Source organism: Merops nubicus, unplaced genomic scaffold, assembly GCF_000691845.1.
Source record: "Merops nubicus isolate BGI_N331 unplaced genomic scaffold, ASM69184v1 scaffold12977, whole genome shotgun sequence".
Lineage (NCBI taxonomy): Eukaryota > Metazoa > Chordata > Aves > Coraciiformes > Meropidae > Merops > Merops nubicus.
Window position 1 is genome coordinate 49,583 of NW_008622370.1, and position 17,000 is coordinate 66,582.

Consider the following 17,000-nt stretch of genomic DNA (forward strand, 5'->3'; position numbering starts at 1 on the left):
AATAACTGTTATAATTAACTAAGGAAGAAACTGGAAAGAGAAGTATTGTACATCAGAGAGAATTAATTGAGCTCAGTGACTGAATGGCAAATGAGATTATGTATCAGGAAAGGAATACAGCAGAGAAAACAAGTATTTCTGCCCCTGCTTTACAAATCAGGAACTGCAGGATACAAAAAAAAAAATCTGTTCTCATTTTACAAAGCATTTAAGACACCAGTCCAACTTCTGAAGTCAGGCAAATTGCTCAGAGACTAAGTTTTAAGAATATGCTTAAGCCCTTTGCAGATCATATCTGACGAGCTGGCCAAGGCCAGGCAGGAAGTCTCTGCGAAAGAAAATCTCAAGCCACATTTTCTGACCTGTTACATACAACGAGGGTTCTGGATGAATTATGCCCTTCCTTTTGTGGCTTTGTTGTTTTTTTTCAGTTGGGTGGGTTTGGTTTTTCTTTTTAAATGTAGCTTCAAAAGCACAAGAGCAGGTCAGACAAGCCACTGCTCTGACAAAGCAGTCCTACCCACATGGCTGCAGCCAGCAGCAACGCTGCAACTGCACTTCACCAGCACTGCAGAGCATCTCTTCCTCTCCTTAGACACGGGGAGCCTGCACCCACAGCAACCTCTTCTTATGAGACTGACAACTCAACAAATAGTTTCTGTCCTTTAGTGAACTTGGCTTAAAGCAAAGCCTGCTTCTACTGTTATCGTCTCAAGTGATCTACATTTTAAATTAAAAAGACAAAACAACAGTTACTTACATATTTTTTTAAAATTTGGATTTATCAAGAAATGTGTCCACTGCATATAATAAAGTTTACTTCCACAACAGTGGTACAAGAAAGTAGCATTGCACAAATCAGTATGTGGAAAAGATGCTTTCTCAGAGTGATTGCTTAAAAAGCTCTAATAAAATGGCTAAATTGAAATATAATGAAACTACAACTTCTAGAAATTTAGAAATCCACTGTTTAAAAATAAATAAATAAATCTGTATCACTCCCTGTTGTGTGAAACTCTCCTCAAAAGGAATTTATTGAACAATCAGAATGTTTAAAGGGGGGAAAACCCATTTTTCCTCTCCTAATTTTTTAGGATTGAATGACCTTAAGTATGTTGTAGCCATCAATATTTTGTAAATCCCTATTCTCATAGGGGCTGCACATCCACTGATGCAGGTTCAAGCAACCACAAAGTCACAAAGGGAGATTTGTTCATAAGGAAAGGGGGCAAACAGAATTTTTATCTTTTTTTTTTAGGAAATGACCTCTGATTTAGTTCAACCTTCCCTCAAAAGAAGGACTACTGCTAACACCAGCTCAGGTCACTAAAAGCAAGTGCTTCAGCACCAAGCTCTACATTGACTTTGATGAAATTCAGCAAACTGTAGCAGGAACTGTACTTCCATAAATCTCTATCCTGAGGAGCCAAAATGACTTTTTCACAATCAAGTTCCTGTGTTGCCAGAGCACAGCCTGAGAGGTTTGTCAGATTTGGAAATAACAGGATTTTTCTTGGTGGAAACTCACTCGTTGTTCCTCCTACCCTTTCTCTTCCGTGCACAGGGAAGCCAGGATCCATCTCCTCTGCAGGAGCTTCCCTCCCCCAGCAGAAAGGGAGTGCTACAGCCAGAGCTGATGTCCCTCAGCCAGCTAATGCCGCTGCTCTCCTGGGCAGCCACTGCTAAGGTAGCTCCAGGTTACATACAGAAAGGGGACAGGATGCACAGCTCAGAACAGACAGACGGGCGTGAGAGAGAGCAAAGGAACATGCAGAAGCAAAGCCACTGGAGACGTGGAGCAGCCACCCTGGCACAAAGAGGGCTGTGTGCCCGAGCAGCTCGTCTGCCTGCCCACTGGCACAGAGCCAGCAGGCAATGCCCAGTGCATATACACATTCAACCACAGCACAAGAGAAAAACTGAAGGGAAGGTATTATCTGGACATTCTGAACACATCCAGATTCCTGATTTCAGTGACAAAATCTTCGCTTACATTGCCCCCGGCAGTGAGTGACCCAGAGCCACTCAGAGCTGGGCTGTCCAAGAAGGGACTTAGGTGCTGTAAGAGCAAAAGTGCTAGGGAAAAAAAAAAAACACAAACCCAGACAAACAACAGCCATTCACACAATGATTCCTGAATTTTCATAGCAGATTTCACTTTGAATTAACTCTTGGCTTTTCTGGGGTTCTTTGGTTTGTTTTTGTTTGTTTGTTTGTTTTAAAAGTCCCATTTTATCTTCCTGATTTGCTTTTATCCCAATCATCTTGCATAGCCAAAAAAAACCCTCATCATCTTGTATATTTATTAACTTCTTCACAAACCTATATTGGGGGAAAAAAAAACTCAAGCAAACAAAAAGCCCCTGCACCACTACTACCTGTAGTACTTTCAGGAATCTCAAGTTTTAAAGAATCATCAAGGTATTTGATATCTAAAGATGCTTTTGTTTTGTATTTATAATACTATGCAGGGTGCACACTTTTCATAGGTTCCTGCTGTAGCTATTTTCACTTATTTGTGTTATTTTTCTCTTGAATCATCTAGCAATACTGTACATCAGGTTCATGAATATCCTTAATCACCCTTTACTAGCATCACAAATCAAACCAGCATTTGATCCACTATCTCCACTGGAAGGACAACCTTTTTACATATTGGTTTGTTACATTTTGGGGTTTCTTCCAATACTGAATATTATGTCTAACAAACTGGGAGACTTGATTTACTGCCTTTGTAGACTTTGTCCCACAAAAACGATGTTTCTTTTTAAAAATAGGCACAGTGTATAACGGATACCACCACTAAGAAGGAAATACCAGTAATAATCAGGGATTTAGAAAAAAAATTGCTATCTGTTGTACTATCCATCACAGAATTACAGAAAGCACTGACCCCTAACGTAAGAGGCACAATCAGCTCTACATGAGCAATTTGACACATTTCTTTTCTTGCTTTAAGCCAGTAAGCAAAGCAAATCTAGTATTTGCCTCACTTTTGTCTTTAGCACATTGTTCTGATCATAGTTTCATCATTCTCCAAGCCACTTAAAAAAGCATTATACATCTAACACCAGCGTACAATCATTACACTACAGCTTCAAGAGCTATTCATGTATAATTCAATGATTTTTGCTCTGAATTAGCTTATTATTCATAGGATCTGGTCTAAAGGATCTTTTTTCTTCAAAGCACAAGGAGCTTGGCTATGCTCAGAATGGTAATGCTCGCTGTAGCTAAATACTAACAGAAACCTTCAAAGTGCTATTTTAGTGTGTAACGTGCATTCACTCCTCAGCATTCATCCTGCTCATTTACAGGACGTACAAAGGTTACAGTCAGAGTGGAGAAAAAATCTGAAGCAATTGCAAAACTAAAAGCAGAACCCAAAATTTCCAAGATTTGGTCTAATTACCAATGAACTTCCCACAACAAAATCTCTTGTGCCACAAAACGGTATAAAACAATTTAACCTTCATCCATTTTCATTAGTTAGAGCTTAAGTTATTAACAAATCCACTCTATATTGCTATAAAATGTTTTCTTAAGACTCACAATCTTGAAAGTAACTGAAAAACCGATACGAGTTCCACTGCAGGATTCTGCTACCATGTGCATTTTCTTCATTCCTAAGTAACACAAATTAGCTGTGTCTGTAGTGGATTGATCAGTGAAATCCCTCCGGAATGTTAAAGTCACATTCACTTTTACTTTTTCATCTAATAACAAAATATTTTGCTCAGGATAAGGATGCAGGACTGGAAATCTATAATCCCCCGCAAACAATCCAGGTTTATTTTACAGCACTGTCAAAGGTAAACTAGATGTGATTCCTGTGGTGAAATTATACATGGATGAACGGTTAAAATACCAGTAACAGTATTAGTTTCCAACACATAAAGCAGTATCACCATGTGAAGGTTCTCATGAAGGGACAGCACCCTGAGCTCTGGAGGCAGGACAGCCACAGGCACCCCAGAGAGGCAAAGCAGGCATTGAATGAGCTCAGACAGAGCCCCGAGGATATGCAGTAACCAGGATTTCACTATTACCTGCACAAGGCTCAGTTACAGCCCAAGGTTTTCTTTTACACTACTAAAGAGAATTTTTACTCTACAGCAAGATGTACTTTCAAGTGTGCCATCCGTGTGGCTACGCTGGAGTGGCAGCACTTCTACATTAAACTGAAACCATTATCTGGCTGTTCAATTAGTTTGCCAACAAGTTTTACATTCAGTTAATTTTATCTTTGACATTCACTTATTATTTTAAGCCTAGGTATTGATGCACACCATCTTTTTTTCAAATCTATAACTACAGTCTTCACCTGAGGGCCAGGCTCTAAGCCAGCCTGACCCAGGGCCTGCTTTGCAGCCAGGGGGACTACAGACACAGAGACGCTGCAGACTCAGATCTCAGGAATTAAACCACAATATGCAAAGGATATGTGGAGGATTTTGATAAGGTAGGCTCAAGTCCTGCAAAATCCCTGTGGATAAGCTCCAATACTCTGAGCTCAATAATTACCTTTATTACTCACTGCTGTCTTTAAATAGACTTGTCAAGGATATACATGATTTTCTTACTTAAGCAGTAATGGAGAGACTGTTGGATATACACAGGACAGGAGTACAGCCCAGTCCAGGCAGGATACTGTGATAGTGTCCTTACCCAAGACATGCAAATTATTAGAAAGGCATTTATTAATTTCATTAGTCATTTGACATCAAATAAAAAGAAACTGTGGTATAAAAACCTCTCTCCTTAAGTGCATATATATATATACATATACCTCTAAAGTAGCTCATGTCACTTCTTCCACCTAGCCTATGCAGCTCAAACAGTAAATCTAATAGTAGCAATGTCATTTCTACCTACCTTTTTGCCATTATCAACACTGTATTTTTTTTGTTCACATAATCTTACCCAAAGTCATTGCAGAAAATTTTTCATACCACCACCTCCCATATGTCGACCAGCTGGGGTAGAGTAACACTGAAGTAACAACCTGAAGAAGTGCTCTGAGAATTTTGTCTTGGTTTTGTTGAACTGATTCCAAAATGCCCGCTTAACCTCTAACCTGTATGCTTTAAACCTCAGCAAGGGTCTGGACAGAAATGACTGCAACTTAAGGCTGTTTCTCCAAATTACATTACATGCAGATAGCTTAAAAACCCCACATTGGTGTAAGCTCTCACTTCTTTAACACCGTGGGAAAACACCAGCATCTTTCCACCAATACCTTTCTTCCACCTCTGCAATTTGAACAAACGCTCTCTTTTGGAAAAGACTCAGTTTACAAATTTGGTCTTGTCTTGGCACGTACAACCTGGGAGTGAGGGAGGGCTAAGTCACTCACATTTTCCAATCTCATAAAAATTCCATTAAAATAACACTTAGGCAATTTTCAGAAATTCAAATAAATTAAAAACAAAAAGTATTTTGCAGTCAATTCAACATCTGACATTCAGCCACATGCAGCTAACCTTTGTGTTTCCCTTTTTTCTCCTTTCTGGTGCTGCCAGTCTGGCAGCTTGCAGCTGCTCCCTTGGATTTTTTAGTTGGTTTCGGAGCTTGGGCATCCACTACCACCTTTACATCTTCCTGCTCGGCCTCCTGAACTGCTTGAGGGATTCAGGGTACCCCACCAAAAAGAAAAACAGAGAGAAGAAAGAAACAGAGAGAGAGAAGAGAGAATGAATTGAGAACTCTGTGAGAGCATAAAAGAGTAAGCAGACATAGCTGAGTTTGGTATTTCAGACATTTCATGCAGAGAGGAGAGTCAAATAAAACAGAATTTGCAACGCTACAGTAAAAACCTGAAAGTGTTAGCTTAGCTGGGATGCATTTCCTAACTTCTTTCCTCCTTCCACTAATATATCAGCTCCTAACTTTCAGGCCAAAATGACATCAGAATATTAATGTGTTGCTGAGCTACTGCAGGAAGCACTTTTCCTCACAGTAAATCTTTGCCAGACTGATCATCAACATTGGCAGCATGGAGGCAGAAAAAAATTATTTAGACTTTGTAATGCTTATGCTTAAAGGTACACCCTAGCCCCATACACAAGGAAACATTGTGAAGTTACTTTCAAAACACATCTTGCACATATACATTATGATGAGTAGAATGGCCACACGTTTTATGGTGAAACTAATCCCAACACTCCTCCTACTTTGTAACATAAACAACCTAACTAATTCCTTAGAAAGTCTCAACATAATGTGCATGGCATGAACTCTGAATGTCAGCATAATTCATGCAATGCTAGTTGTTTTCAAAGTAAAAACAGGCTTTATAATTTTCTAAAAGCATGACACACTTCGAGGTCAGTATTTGAATCTGTAAAAGCAACACAACTCTTTCTTCTGGCCAAGCCAAGCCTTGAGGTGAAATAATATTGAGTTTAGTGAAATAATATCGAGTTTACAAAGGCATAAAAGGAATTACCTTTGAGAAACACATAAAGGGAAACATCAAACTTCACACCCGAAACAAAACAATCCGTAAGCGGGCACTAAGAGATTCTGGTGCAGGCTGCTGGTCCCTGTTAATTGCCAAGCCCCATTGGCCTCCCATGGTGACTGTGGTTTATCCCAGAGTAATGGCACCTTGGCACCTGGGGTCTCTCACCATCCTTTTTTTTTAAAAAAAAACAACTAAAGTGCCTTCTTTAAAAAGATAAAAGAAGTCCATTAATGAATTTTACTGGAAAGAACTGGCTGACCATAAAATTGCTTTAAAAACATTCCAACACACTTTATAAACCCCCAAAAGACCATACAATGCTCAATGCCATGTGGACTGCCAGAAATATTGCTTTGAAGGGGGAAATTCTCCCTAGGCTTCTGGTTTGTGAGGCAAATCTCATGCGTATGAACAGCAATAGAAACACCAGGGAGATCCCCAGAGGAGGTAAGATGAAATGGATTTAGCCCTGTCTGTGTAGACTGCAGCTTACAAACCCATAGCCACCCTCCCCAGCTCAGCAATCTGTTATGCATAGCTTTACATTCACAACACAATGAGCATCTGAGGCACTCAATAAACACATGCTCCTTTTCCCATTCTGCAGAGGCAGAGTTCAAGTTGTAGAGAGACTACGCATTAAATTAGTGGAGGAGCAACTAAAAGCCCAAAGAAACAGCTTGTCACTGCCCAAGTCCTCATTCCTGTCTTCAGCATACACTGATCACAAGATTGCAGTCCTTTTGTTGAGTGTAAAGGAGCACTGCTAACGGGTAAGACAGAACCAAAGGAGTGGGTGCACAGGATGCCAGGAAACATGGCACATAAAAGGCACCACACTGGGTAGTTTTTCCATGGGCACGGCAGCCTCGGACTAAGCAGGGAACCAAAGAGTCCCCACTTCACAGGCTTTAAAAAGGTGTGATCTGCCAACCCAGCAATCTGTATTTGTAGCTCAGTCTCCTTAAAAAACTAGGGTGTGCTCTTTTAATTATTTTAAAGATTATAATCCACTTATAATTAAATTCAGTACTTTACAAATGACCTATATGAAATGATCAGACAGTTCTCTAAATCATTTTAAATATGGCCATATTCATTCACTCAGATGAAGCATCATTTACTTGGTCCAAAGCAATGATTAATCAGTAAAGGATGAAACATTCTGATGTTGTTAATTGAAAGGTTAAAGACTTATCTTCGCTATCTTGTCAGCCATCCTTTGATCTAACAAGTAAAAGCCTGAAGCTTTTTGAATTACTTTTGTCTCAATCTCCAGCAAGAGGTCTGATTATAAGTACAGTGATGGAGCTCCTAAGTATTGGGAAGGAAAAATTTCACTTGCTTGAGTCTGTAATGCAGAGAACAAGATTTCAGTCCTGTAGTCATTTGGGGTATATACGATCTCTGCTGTCTGTGGCAAACAGGACTCTCAAGACATAAGTGATGGAGGCTGCAAAATAAGATTTTAAACCATAAATGTGCAGCTACTGCAGCTGGGTTCGTGAAAGGACTTGGCTCAGAATTTCCTGTTTCTAAAGGATGCTTTCTGAGCTTTACCATTACATCTAAAGTATTACATCTAAAATAAATCCAAACCTAATCCCAAAATACCATCTCCACACAAAACCATTTTATTCTTAGCTATTAACTATTCAGCAGAATAAAAAATTCTGTTTTCTGTTTCCAGTGCTTTCTGTTGCCCTGCAGAGTTGTAAGAACAGCCATTGGTAACACCCTCCACACTCACTCTGCAGCTGGTCACTCCCACATGGAGCTTTGAACTTACTGAACCAGTGCTCCTTCCAGCCTGGCTCTGTGGAGATGAAGCAATTCACAGAGGCAATGTTTATCCCTAGCCATGTTGTCAGGGGATCAAATGTCTTCTCCCTCTGCTCTTGACTACATCTTTGGATCACTAAATAACAGTGACAAGAACTTCCCTTCTCAGCAGGATGGGAACCTTGAGACAAACTTTAACCTGCACTCTCCACAGGCTTTAGATAGCCCCATAAAACAATCTACAGCTCCCTGCAAGAAAGGCTGACTAAGGAAAAGGAGATAAACCGGCCTCCCTAGATAATATTCACTGACATGCCAATATAATTATATCCTTAGCTGGATGTTAAAAAGTTAAAAACAATGCTAGGCAGAACCACAGGATAAAGAACCTTAAATGAAGCTATACAGGGATGGAGTTTCAAAGACTGTCTCTCAAAAATGCATTAATTTCAGTACAAAAAGAAACGTACACAACTTCAGAAATTCCTATTGATATTTATCTTAAACAACAGAAGACAGCATTTGAAAATCTAGCCTAATACTCCATGTGCCCCACCCCAAATTATTAAAATCTTCTGTTAAAAAAAAAAAAAACCACACATCTTTTCCTTTTCTATTGGAATTATTTGTCTGTACTAGAATTTTCATTTAGACAAGACAAAAATGGAGAAGCAAGCGTTGTGGTGAGACAGAACTCCAAACAGCAAATAACACTGGACTCTCCTGGTGTTTCATCCCCATTTGGACACATAAATTGTAAGAAATAGTTTTGACATAAATGGCAAGCTTTCAAATAAAACAATGACATGATTTTAATTTTAGTGTTACTTGTCCATGTTCATTAAATTGAGTACTGACTACTAACCTCAATACAGTATTATAAAAAAATACTGTTGGGGAGACATATAAGGGCAGAGATTGCAATATTAATTTAGGATCTGAAAAACAGTAGGATCTGAAAAACTGAGCTGAAAAACAGTAACAACAAATAAGGCCAGGCTGGATGAGGCTCTGGGCAGCCTGATCTAGTGGGAGGTGTCCCTGGTCATGGCAGAGGGGTTGGAACTGGGTGATCCTTGTGGTCCCTTCCAACCCTGACAGATTCTGATCTGTTTTAGCAGAGGACTTAGTAGTGTTGGCTTAATGGTTGGACTTGACTTGATGATCTTAAAGGTCTCTTCCAACCTAAAGGATTCTATGATTCTATAACACAGGGAGAGCAGAAGGGCTTGTGTCAAAGCAGTGAAGGGCTGTGTCCTGACTTTTCTGTGCATCACCTATGGCCTGACTGCTGAAAGGGGAAAAAGAAGCCTCTCCCACAAACCAGTTCTGTGTTGGATAGCACTGCACGTTACAGGGATAAAGCTACAATGCACCGTTGAACAAAAGGATGCAATCTGTAAGTCAGTCAATAATCTGTGATGCAGACAACACAGAATTGGAAAAAAAAATATTGGAAGATAGTTATCCACACATATTTACATGAGTGAATGAAAACAAAAAGCATTTTTTCTCACCTGGCCTTCGTGATGATGGCTCCCCATACTTTATTTATCTAGCACGGACGTTTTAACCAGGGTGATTTTACAAAGGTGAAGATACTCATAAATGAAACTGAATGTGAATGGGCTGAGAAAAGAGGAACAAGTCTACATGGGAACCTGGTACTGCTTAAGGACATTATTAAATTCTCATTGCTGTAAGATTTCCTCAGAAAGAACACAGGAAGGAATTAAACAAAAGATTCTTCTTAACTTCCACATACCTGCTTTCTGACCCTGGGGAGGGGGAAAGAAAAGGGAGCATGCAAAATGGAGAGCTAATAGCCATGAACTGGACTCTTAGTGAAAACAGACAACTAAGAAAGCAAGCTAAAATTATCTCTGAAAAATCTACGCCAGGAATATCAAGGACAGTAAGAAATTACAGCATTATTTTGTGTCTGAGGGCCCTGAGGGCACGAATAGGCTTTAATTGCCCTGATGAGCCTCCCTGGGGGCTTGTCCCACAGCCTGCCCAGTGGGTCCCTTGTGGTGGGTGGCAGCGGGCGGCTCAGCCCGCGGTGCCGGCAGCCTGGGGGACGGAGCTCCACCTGTGAGGGCACTGCCCGTGCTGGGGTCCCCCTCACCTCCTGGCCCCCGCCGCTCCCGGGCACCCAGAGCATCAAGGACAGAAAATAACATCTAGTTATGCAATAGCAACTGGAAGTAAATATACATTATGTCAAATCAAAGAGAAGGGAGTTTTTCAAGCAATTTTGAGCAACTGCCTCGGAACTTGCTTCTCAGATCTTTCAAATCTTTCAGTGCCAAGAACCACAAAAAGACCTCTAAACCACTTGCTGCCTCCCCCCCAATCCCCCCCCCTCTCTGATCCTTGATGCTGCGTTAGTTTGTTTATTTTGGAAATGTACTAGCACAGTAAGGACTGCTGATAAATCAAAACGATGCTTTAAAGGATGAAGGTGAAGAGACTGCAACTGAAAGGGAGATTTCAAAATATATGCTCATTGGAAGTTAAGTATTTTGCCCGCATGATACTTGGAGTGCTGCCTGATCTCTCAGTATTAATAGTCTTGTGCACAGAACATTTCTTGCTATCTTCAAATATTAAACTAATACCTTCTCATTTCAAGGTCAGTGGAAAACTGGGATGGCGAGACACTGTTTGGATGAACATGCAAAGATATGGGGTTTTAAAAGAAAGGTTAACTGATGTCATCTTATAAGGCTGACAGCTTGATACTCATCAGAAAACTATCCCATCATTCATGATAAAGGACAAGACTGACACATCATATTTAGCAATCCAGAGCTATGACTTGTCATCAAGTCTGTTCAGCACCACACAACCATTACGTGCTGCCAAATGTCAAAGGAGGAAAGTAAGAAAGTAATTTTGCCTTTTTACACATCGTTAATCTAAATCTCTAAATTGGAAGTTGCCGTGAAAATTACTCTGAGTATCTAATTGAAAACATTTTTAATTTCAAGTCTTAAAAAAAAAGCGCCACAGCTGCAACAAAGTATGGTAATATTAATGAAAGCATAACTGGCATTCATTCAAAACTCTGCCTTCCTAGTGCTGGGAGAAGAAAAATCATTCCCCAGTGGAAATTCACCATTCGCACAGAAATAAAGTTGCTCTTCTCTGTAAAAATGGGCTTTCATCATTTGCATTAAATGTAATTAAATAATGTAATTAAATTGTGCAGTAACTAGTGTATCTCTGCATGCTACTTGGCTCCAGCAATGCTCAGTATGTATTTGCAATCCAGACTGAAAAGAGCTATACTCAGAGCAGAATTCTGCAATGTCATCTCAGCCTGAAATGTTTCCATAGGTTTTCAGCAAACTTTACAAAGTAAGTGCTGTAGAGATACATGAAAACAAACCAGCTGATGTGACTGTGAGGCATTACAGAATAGGGAGTGAAATTCAATAAAAACTTTAAAATAACAGGTAGCAATGTGTCCTTATGAAGGACACAATAGAAAATAAACAAGAATACAAGAAAGAAAAGACAAAAGAATTTGTGAGTGTTCACTCCTACAGAGAGGAATTAAATTTACTCCAGCGAATAAATGACTTTGTTGTCTTTCACATACAATGTAAACTTCATATCAATACAAAATGTTGTTATTCGTTCCTATTTCTCTATTTATAATGACAAAATAGTGATGGAAGTTGCATATGTTACTGCAAGAGAGAGAGACGTTATTTTTAATAGCAGCAACTGTACACAAACATCATGGAAGTCAGTGGAAGACCACCTATTGCTTGAAACGGCAGACAGATACCTTAGGGCCTAACCTACAAGTGTGGTTTCAAATCTATATTAAAATATCTTCATTTTGGGGTGGGGAAGTGGGGATGGACACTGCATTCATCATTTCACATTAACACTGTTACCTCCCTATACTCAGCTTTGGCCCAGACTTATCTAGAAATGCTGTCGTGAAACTATTTCTTCTGCTAGTGTGTCTATGTTCCTAGATGCACTGATTATAAAACAAGAGGTTCTGTTCCCATGAAAAATATCTGTCATCCTCTCCAAGCAACAAAAGCAATTTCCTGCACTCTTGGTCTTACCTGATGTACAGATGCTGCCAGGAAAGCATTGTGCTACCACTGCTAATGCTCCAGCTCAAACTAAGCACTCGTGGGCCCAAGTGTCAAGGGTTCATTTTATCTCGAGCTGGCCTGTTCAACCTAACTCATGTCAGTTCCCCCAGATAACTCAAATACTTCTGTTATTATTAGTTAATTAGGCATTTCGCCAACAACCAAGATATTTTTAAAAGATATACCACATGCAGGTCATTTACAAGCTACAGGATCTGAAAACAGAATTCTAATTACAGGTAAAATATGGGTAGGAACTGAGAAAAAATTATCTGTCTGGAGACTTGTGCATGGTGAGTTTTGCAGAGCCACTTCCTCAGTGGAAAGGCACCCATCTCCTTAAAAGTCTCAGGGCACCCAGAGGAATTGCTAGTAACACTTGGTAAAGAACAGAGATAATATTTCATCCTATCAATGTGTCACCTTTCTGCTTTGAATGTTTGTAAGAAAAAATTGCAGTGATCCTAGCAGTATTCCTCCTTACTCTGTGGAGACAAGCAGAGCCATTTTGTTATTTATTAAACTAACAAAAAAGAAACTCAGAAGAGTCCTGTACCTCCTCAGTTTCACACTGAATTAAACTGGTCCCAGCATCTTCAATCCCGAGCAACACAAGTGTAGTAAAGCCACATCTGCATTATCCCCTTGATGGGCTGCCCCAGCTGAGCTCAGCCACAGCCCTTATTTAATGTCCCTCCATCCTATTCCATCTTAGATTTATTTGCACTTCCCTTCAGCTCCAAACTAGATGAAGCAAAATACACGTGTAGCCAGAGGACTAGCAGCAATCACCCTGCAACTCCCTGCAGAGGCTCAAAAGCAGCCAAGGGCTCCTTTATATGGAAAAACTTACGATCAGCTTAACTCGTGAAATATGCTGTTCCACTGCATCTCCCTGCAGATAGCTCACCAGGCCAATGCTCTATTCCAGAACAGAAGCGACTGATTTTTCACTCCACACTCTGATAATTATTCTGGAATGAAATGAATTTTTATTCCTGAGCAGAGTTGCCCATCAGGGAACCGTTGCAGCACAGATAACTGCATCAGAACAAGCCATGGCCGTCTATGAAAGGAAATTTCCCAGCACAGAAAGGCTCACATCTCAGAACTGCTGAGATGCTACCTCTGACCTACTTTGCTCAAAGTACCACAGAGATAGCTCCACACAGACACCCAATTATGTGTTGAAATCAACAAGTACTTTTGTGCTACACGGAATTAGTACAAGCTAAAAAAAAAAAGCGAGTAGAGGAGGATGATAGGTGGAAAGAAGTGTTCTTTTTGCAGCATTTGCAGTACAGGAATTGATTTCACAAACACGCTCATCCAAGTAATGTAGTTCATTCAGTAGACTGTCAGCTCCCATCAAAGAGCCATTCTTAACCTAAAATCAGCATGCCCATAACTGAAACAAATGAACGGAAAAGAGCAGAATAGTTCTTTAGAAACATCCCAGCTGTCTCATGCATCCGACGCTGCCACATACAAATGTTTTCACTGAAGGGGAAAAAAGTGCCAACCCTGAGGCTGAATACCATAGTTCAAAATGGCCATCAAAGCCCAACTACATACCATGCAAACAGTGTAGCCTAAGACACTAAATACATTCCCAGAGAACATCACACCGAAAAGGGACACTTCTGGAGTTCCTATAATATTTTCAAAAGAAACATTCCTAACAAAGGATTTTACAAGGCAATAAAACACTTTACTAGGTAATTAAATTCTCCTAAATTGGCTTCTGCTAACTACACAGTTTATTACATGAACAGCTGTCCCCAGGGATTAGCAAACTCCAGGTTGAATATGAGAAACATTACTACATTATTTTGCTTCTCTAAAACCTTGTGAAATATTGAAAGGGTCTGAGAGGGAAATTTAGAACAAACTGGTTTAAGGAGAATGAATTAGTAAGTATTCCAGTAAATGGTGTGGTGCAATATTACAGGAAGGGTCACTTTTACCTTAAAGGGCACAGTTAATCTCACTTAAGTCAGAGGTGCAAATTGTTGCAAGGTTTAGCTCAGTTAGTGCAGATAGGAAACTTACAGGATGATAACGTTTGTTTCTCTCATCTGTGAAAATTAAAACCTTGTTCAGCTGACAATACAGGTTTGGTATAAGGCAACACCTCTGTACCATGACATACTATTTCTTAGAACAGTTCTGTACCTCTGATAAGCCATTGAGTGAAAGAGGAAAGATAAAACTTCTGTTTTCTCTGATAAAAACAAACTAAAATTTTGTGCTAAATCAAATTCTTATGTCAGACTAGAAATTCAGTTTCATCTTAAAGGTTTTCCTCTCAGACCTTGGGAAAAAGACAGTGAAGAAAGACAAATTACTAATGCTTTTAATATTTATGCATAAAACATAATCAAAATACTACTAAGAGAAAGAATAGTTCTCCATATTAAATAATCTGTGGTAGTCTGTTTGCTTGCAGGAACAAGATAAAAAAGGCCCATTATTAATGAAACCTTAACATTTAATCAATGCCATTTCCAGTTTCTAATAACAAATTCTGTAGCTGTAAACACACAAAAAAATTCCACCAGTTTCCAGTTGCGAAGCAGGGGCAGAGACTTTGAACCCTGCACTTCTCACAGCACGATTAGTTAGGGCATAAACGTCTGCCTTGTTGAAAGATGTGACCCCCAACTTAAAATGAAATGGCAGGGCAGATGACAAGTGCAGCCCCTGCAGTATTCTCGGTAGAGATCCGAACTGAATGATGGATTCAGTTTTCATCTGTTTGTTTAAGAGTTGGATACTGGTTGGTTTGGAATTTTTCCAGAGGTAGATTCACAAAGCATCTTGGGGTTTGGGTTTTAGACATTTCCCCTTACTTTGCCACCGAGCAGCACTGCCAGCCTCCCAACATGAAACCAGCCAACCACATTCCCAGTGCCAGCACCCATCCATACTCAGGGAAGGAAGCATTTTGCTAGCAACACTTATGAATCCCTTATCAATCAAATTCAACTTAACAATCTGCAAAACAAGAAAATTTGAAAATTTCTGTTCTCTATAACTCCTGGAGGTATTAGCAATCTGGAATGAGATCTACAAGAGACACAATACTGAACAGGGTTACCCAAGCTTCCCCTGGGATATCCTGAGTAAAATGATGCCCTCTTTAGGGGGGCAACAACCATAAGTCATATGAGCACAGAACTAAATAACAGCTGGTTTCCTTTGGATTTTTTTCTGATGATTAAATTCTTTGAAGTCTATCAATACAGAAATGGCATTATAATTTTTTCCCTGTAGCTGTGACACCTGAAGTGCCTCTGTCCCTTCTGGATTCTGTAACCTTTAATAAGGAAGTGTAGACTACATTGTACAAGCTTGAAATATTCTTCTCTACCTACTCATCTGCCTTAATGAACCTTGCAGAAGTATAGTATCTTTGAAATTATTATATTCAAATTTAGCTGAAATTACTTAACAGGTTTCAAATCTATCATTAACACTGTCACGCTTAAGCAAAATTATGTACAGAGGAATATAGAGCATGGAACAGCACAACCTTTACTTCAGTAGGAACCAAAGGCTGAAGACCCTTAAATATTCATGGTAGAGAAGCCATCTCTTCCTCACAGCACTGAAATGGCAGCTAGGTACCTCCCTTGGCTAGCACTGCAAGTTCTGATACTTTTACCTCCAAACACAAGTGAATTACTTACTAAAAAATCCCAAACAACCACCTTTCTTATCATCAGCACAAATTTAACTGAGAGCATATACCACGTCTGGCAGCAAACACACAGGCAATAGGCCCTATTTGTATACCATGATATATGGTGCTGCTGTTGCTGTTCAGATAGGACTCAACCAGTGGGGCCTGCTCCTCGGAATGCTTCGCTCTGCGCGTCCTGGGGCGACCGTCCACGTTGGACTGAACCATCAGCGGCTCCTGGCGCTTCTTCCTCTGCTTCTGTTCCAGCAGTGCTCGCTGAGGGAGGCACGAAGAAAAGGAGCTGTTACTGGTCTCCAAACAGCAGCAACCTACCGTGCAAAACACTGGGTATCTTTACACCTTCTCCAGCTTCCCTGTGGCAGCAGTTGGCAAGTGGGATACTGGGTTATAGGAAATCTTTCCAAAAAAACCACAACCAACCCACTGCTAAAACACCTTCTGCTGAAAAACAGAAAATAATTAAAACAGATCTTTCTGAGCAGTCTACCAGCTGTCAAGAGCCTGCCTGGAAACAACCCTTGGGAAAACAACAGCGTGTGAGTACTGGCTGGGAAGCCATGGGAGGGTAAGCAAGGGCATGTGCCAGAGATGCCAATTTCAGTTTCTGTAAATTAAAAGCAGGTAATCTGCAAACTAGAATGAAATGATAATGCTGGACACAAGCCTAATTTAACAACTATACAAGATGAACTTTAATTAAACACTTGAATTTGTCAACTAGACCTGCTGAAAACCAAATCCTTCAGCATCCAATGGCACCATAGGCCCCGCTCTCTGAGCCCTCCTCCACAGCGTTAGAAAACCACATTGTTCCTTTCACTTATCCATCGCCTCACCGTTCCTCTGCTCCTGCACAGTGATGTTTTGCTTCTAGAAAGGAGATATGCCAAAACTGAAGAACTGAACTGAGTGAACTCCTTCA

At 40.1% G+C, this 17,000-nt stretch overlaps 1 protein-coding gene across 1 annotated transcript in view; it reads right to left on the reverse strand.

Moving 5' to 3' along the window:
* The window catches only part of TUB (tubby bipartite transcription factor), a 34,104-nt gene extending 17,819 nt beyond the window's left edge, over positions 1–16,285 (reverse strand). The window contains exon 1 of the mRNA XM_008944762.1: positions 16,171–16,285. Coding sequence (XP_008943010.1) covers positions 16,171–16,285 — 115 coding nt within the window. The remainder of the gene's footprint in view (positions 1–16,170) is intronic.
* Positions 16,286–17,000: the final 715 nt, after the last annotated feature.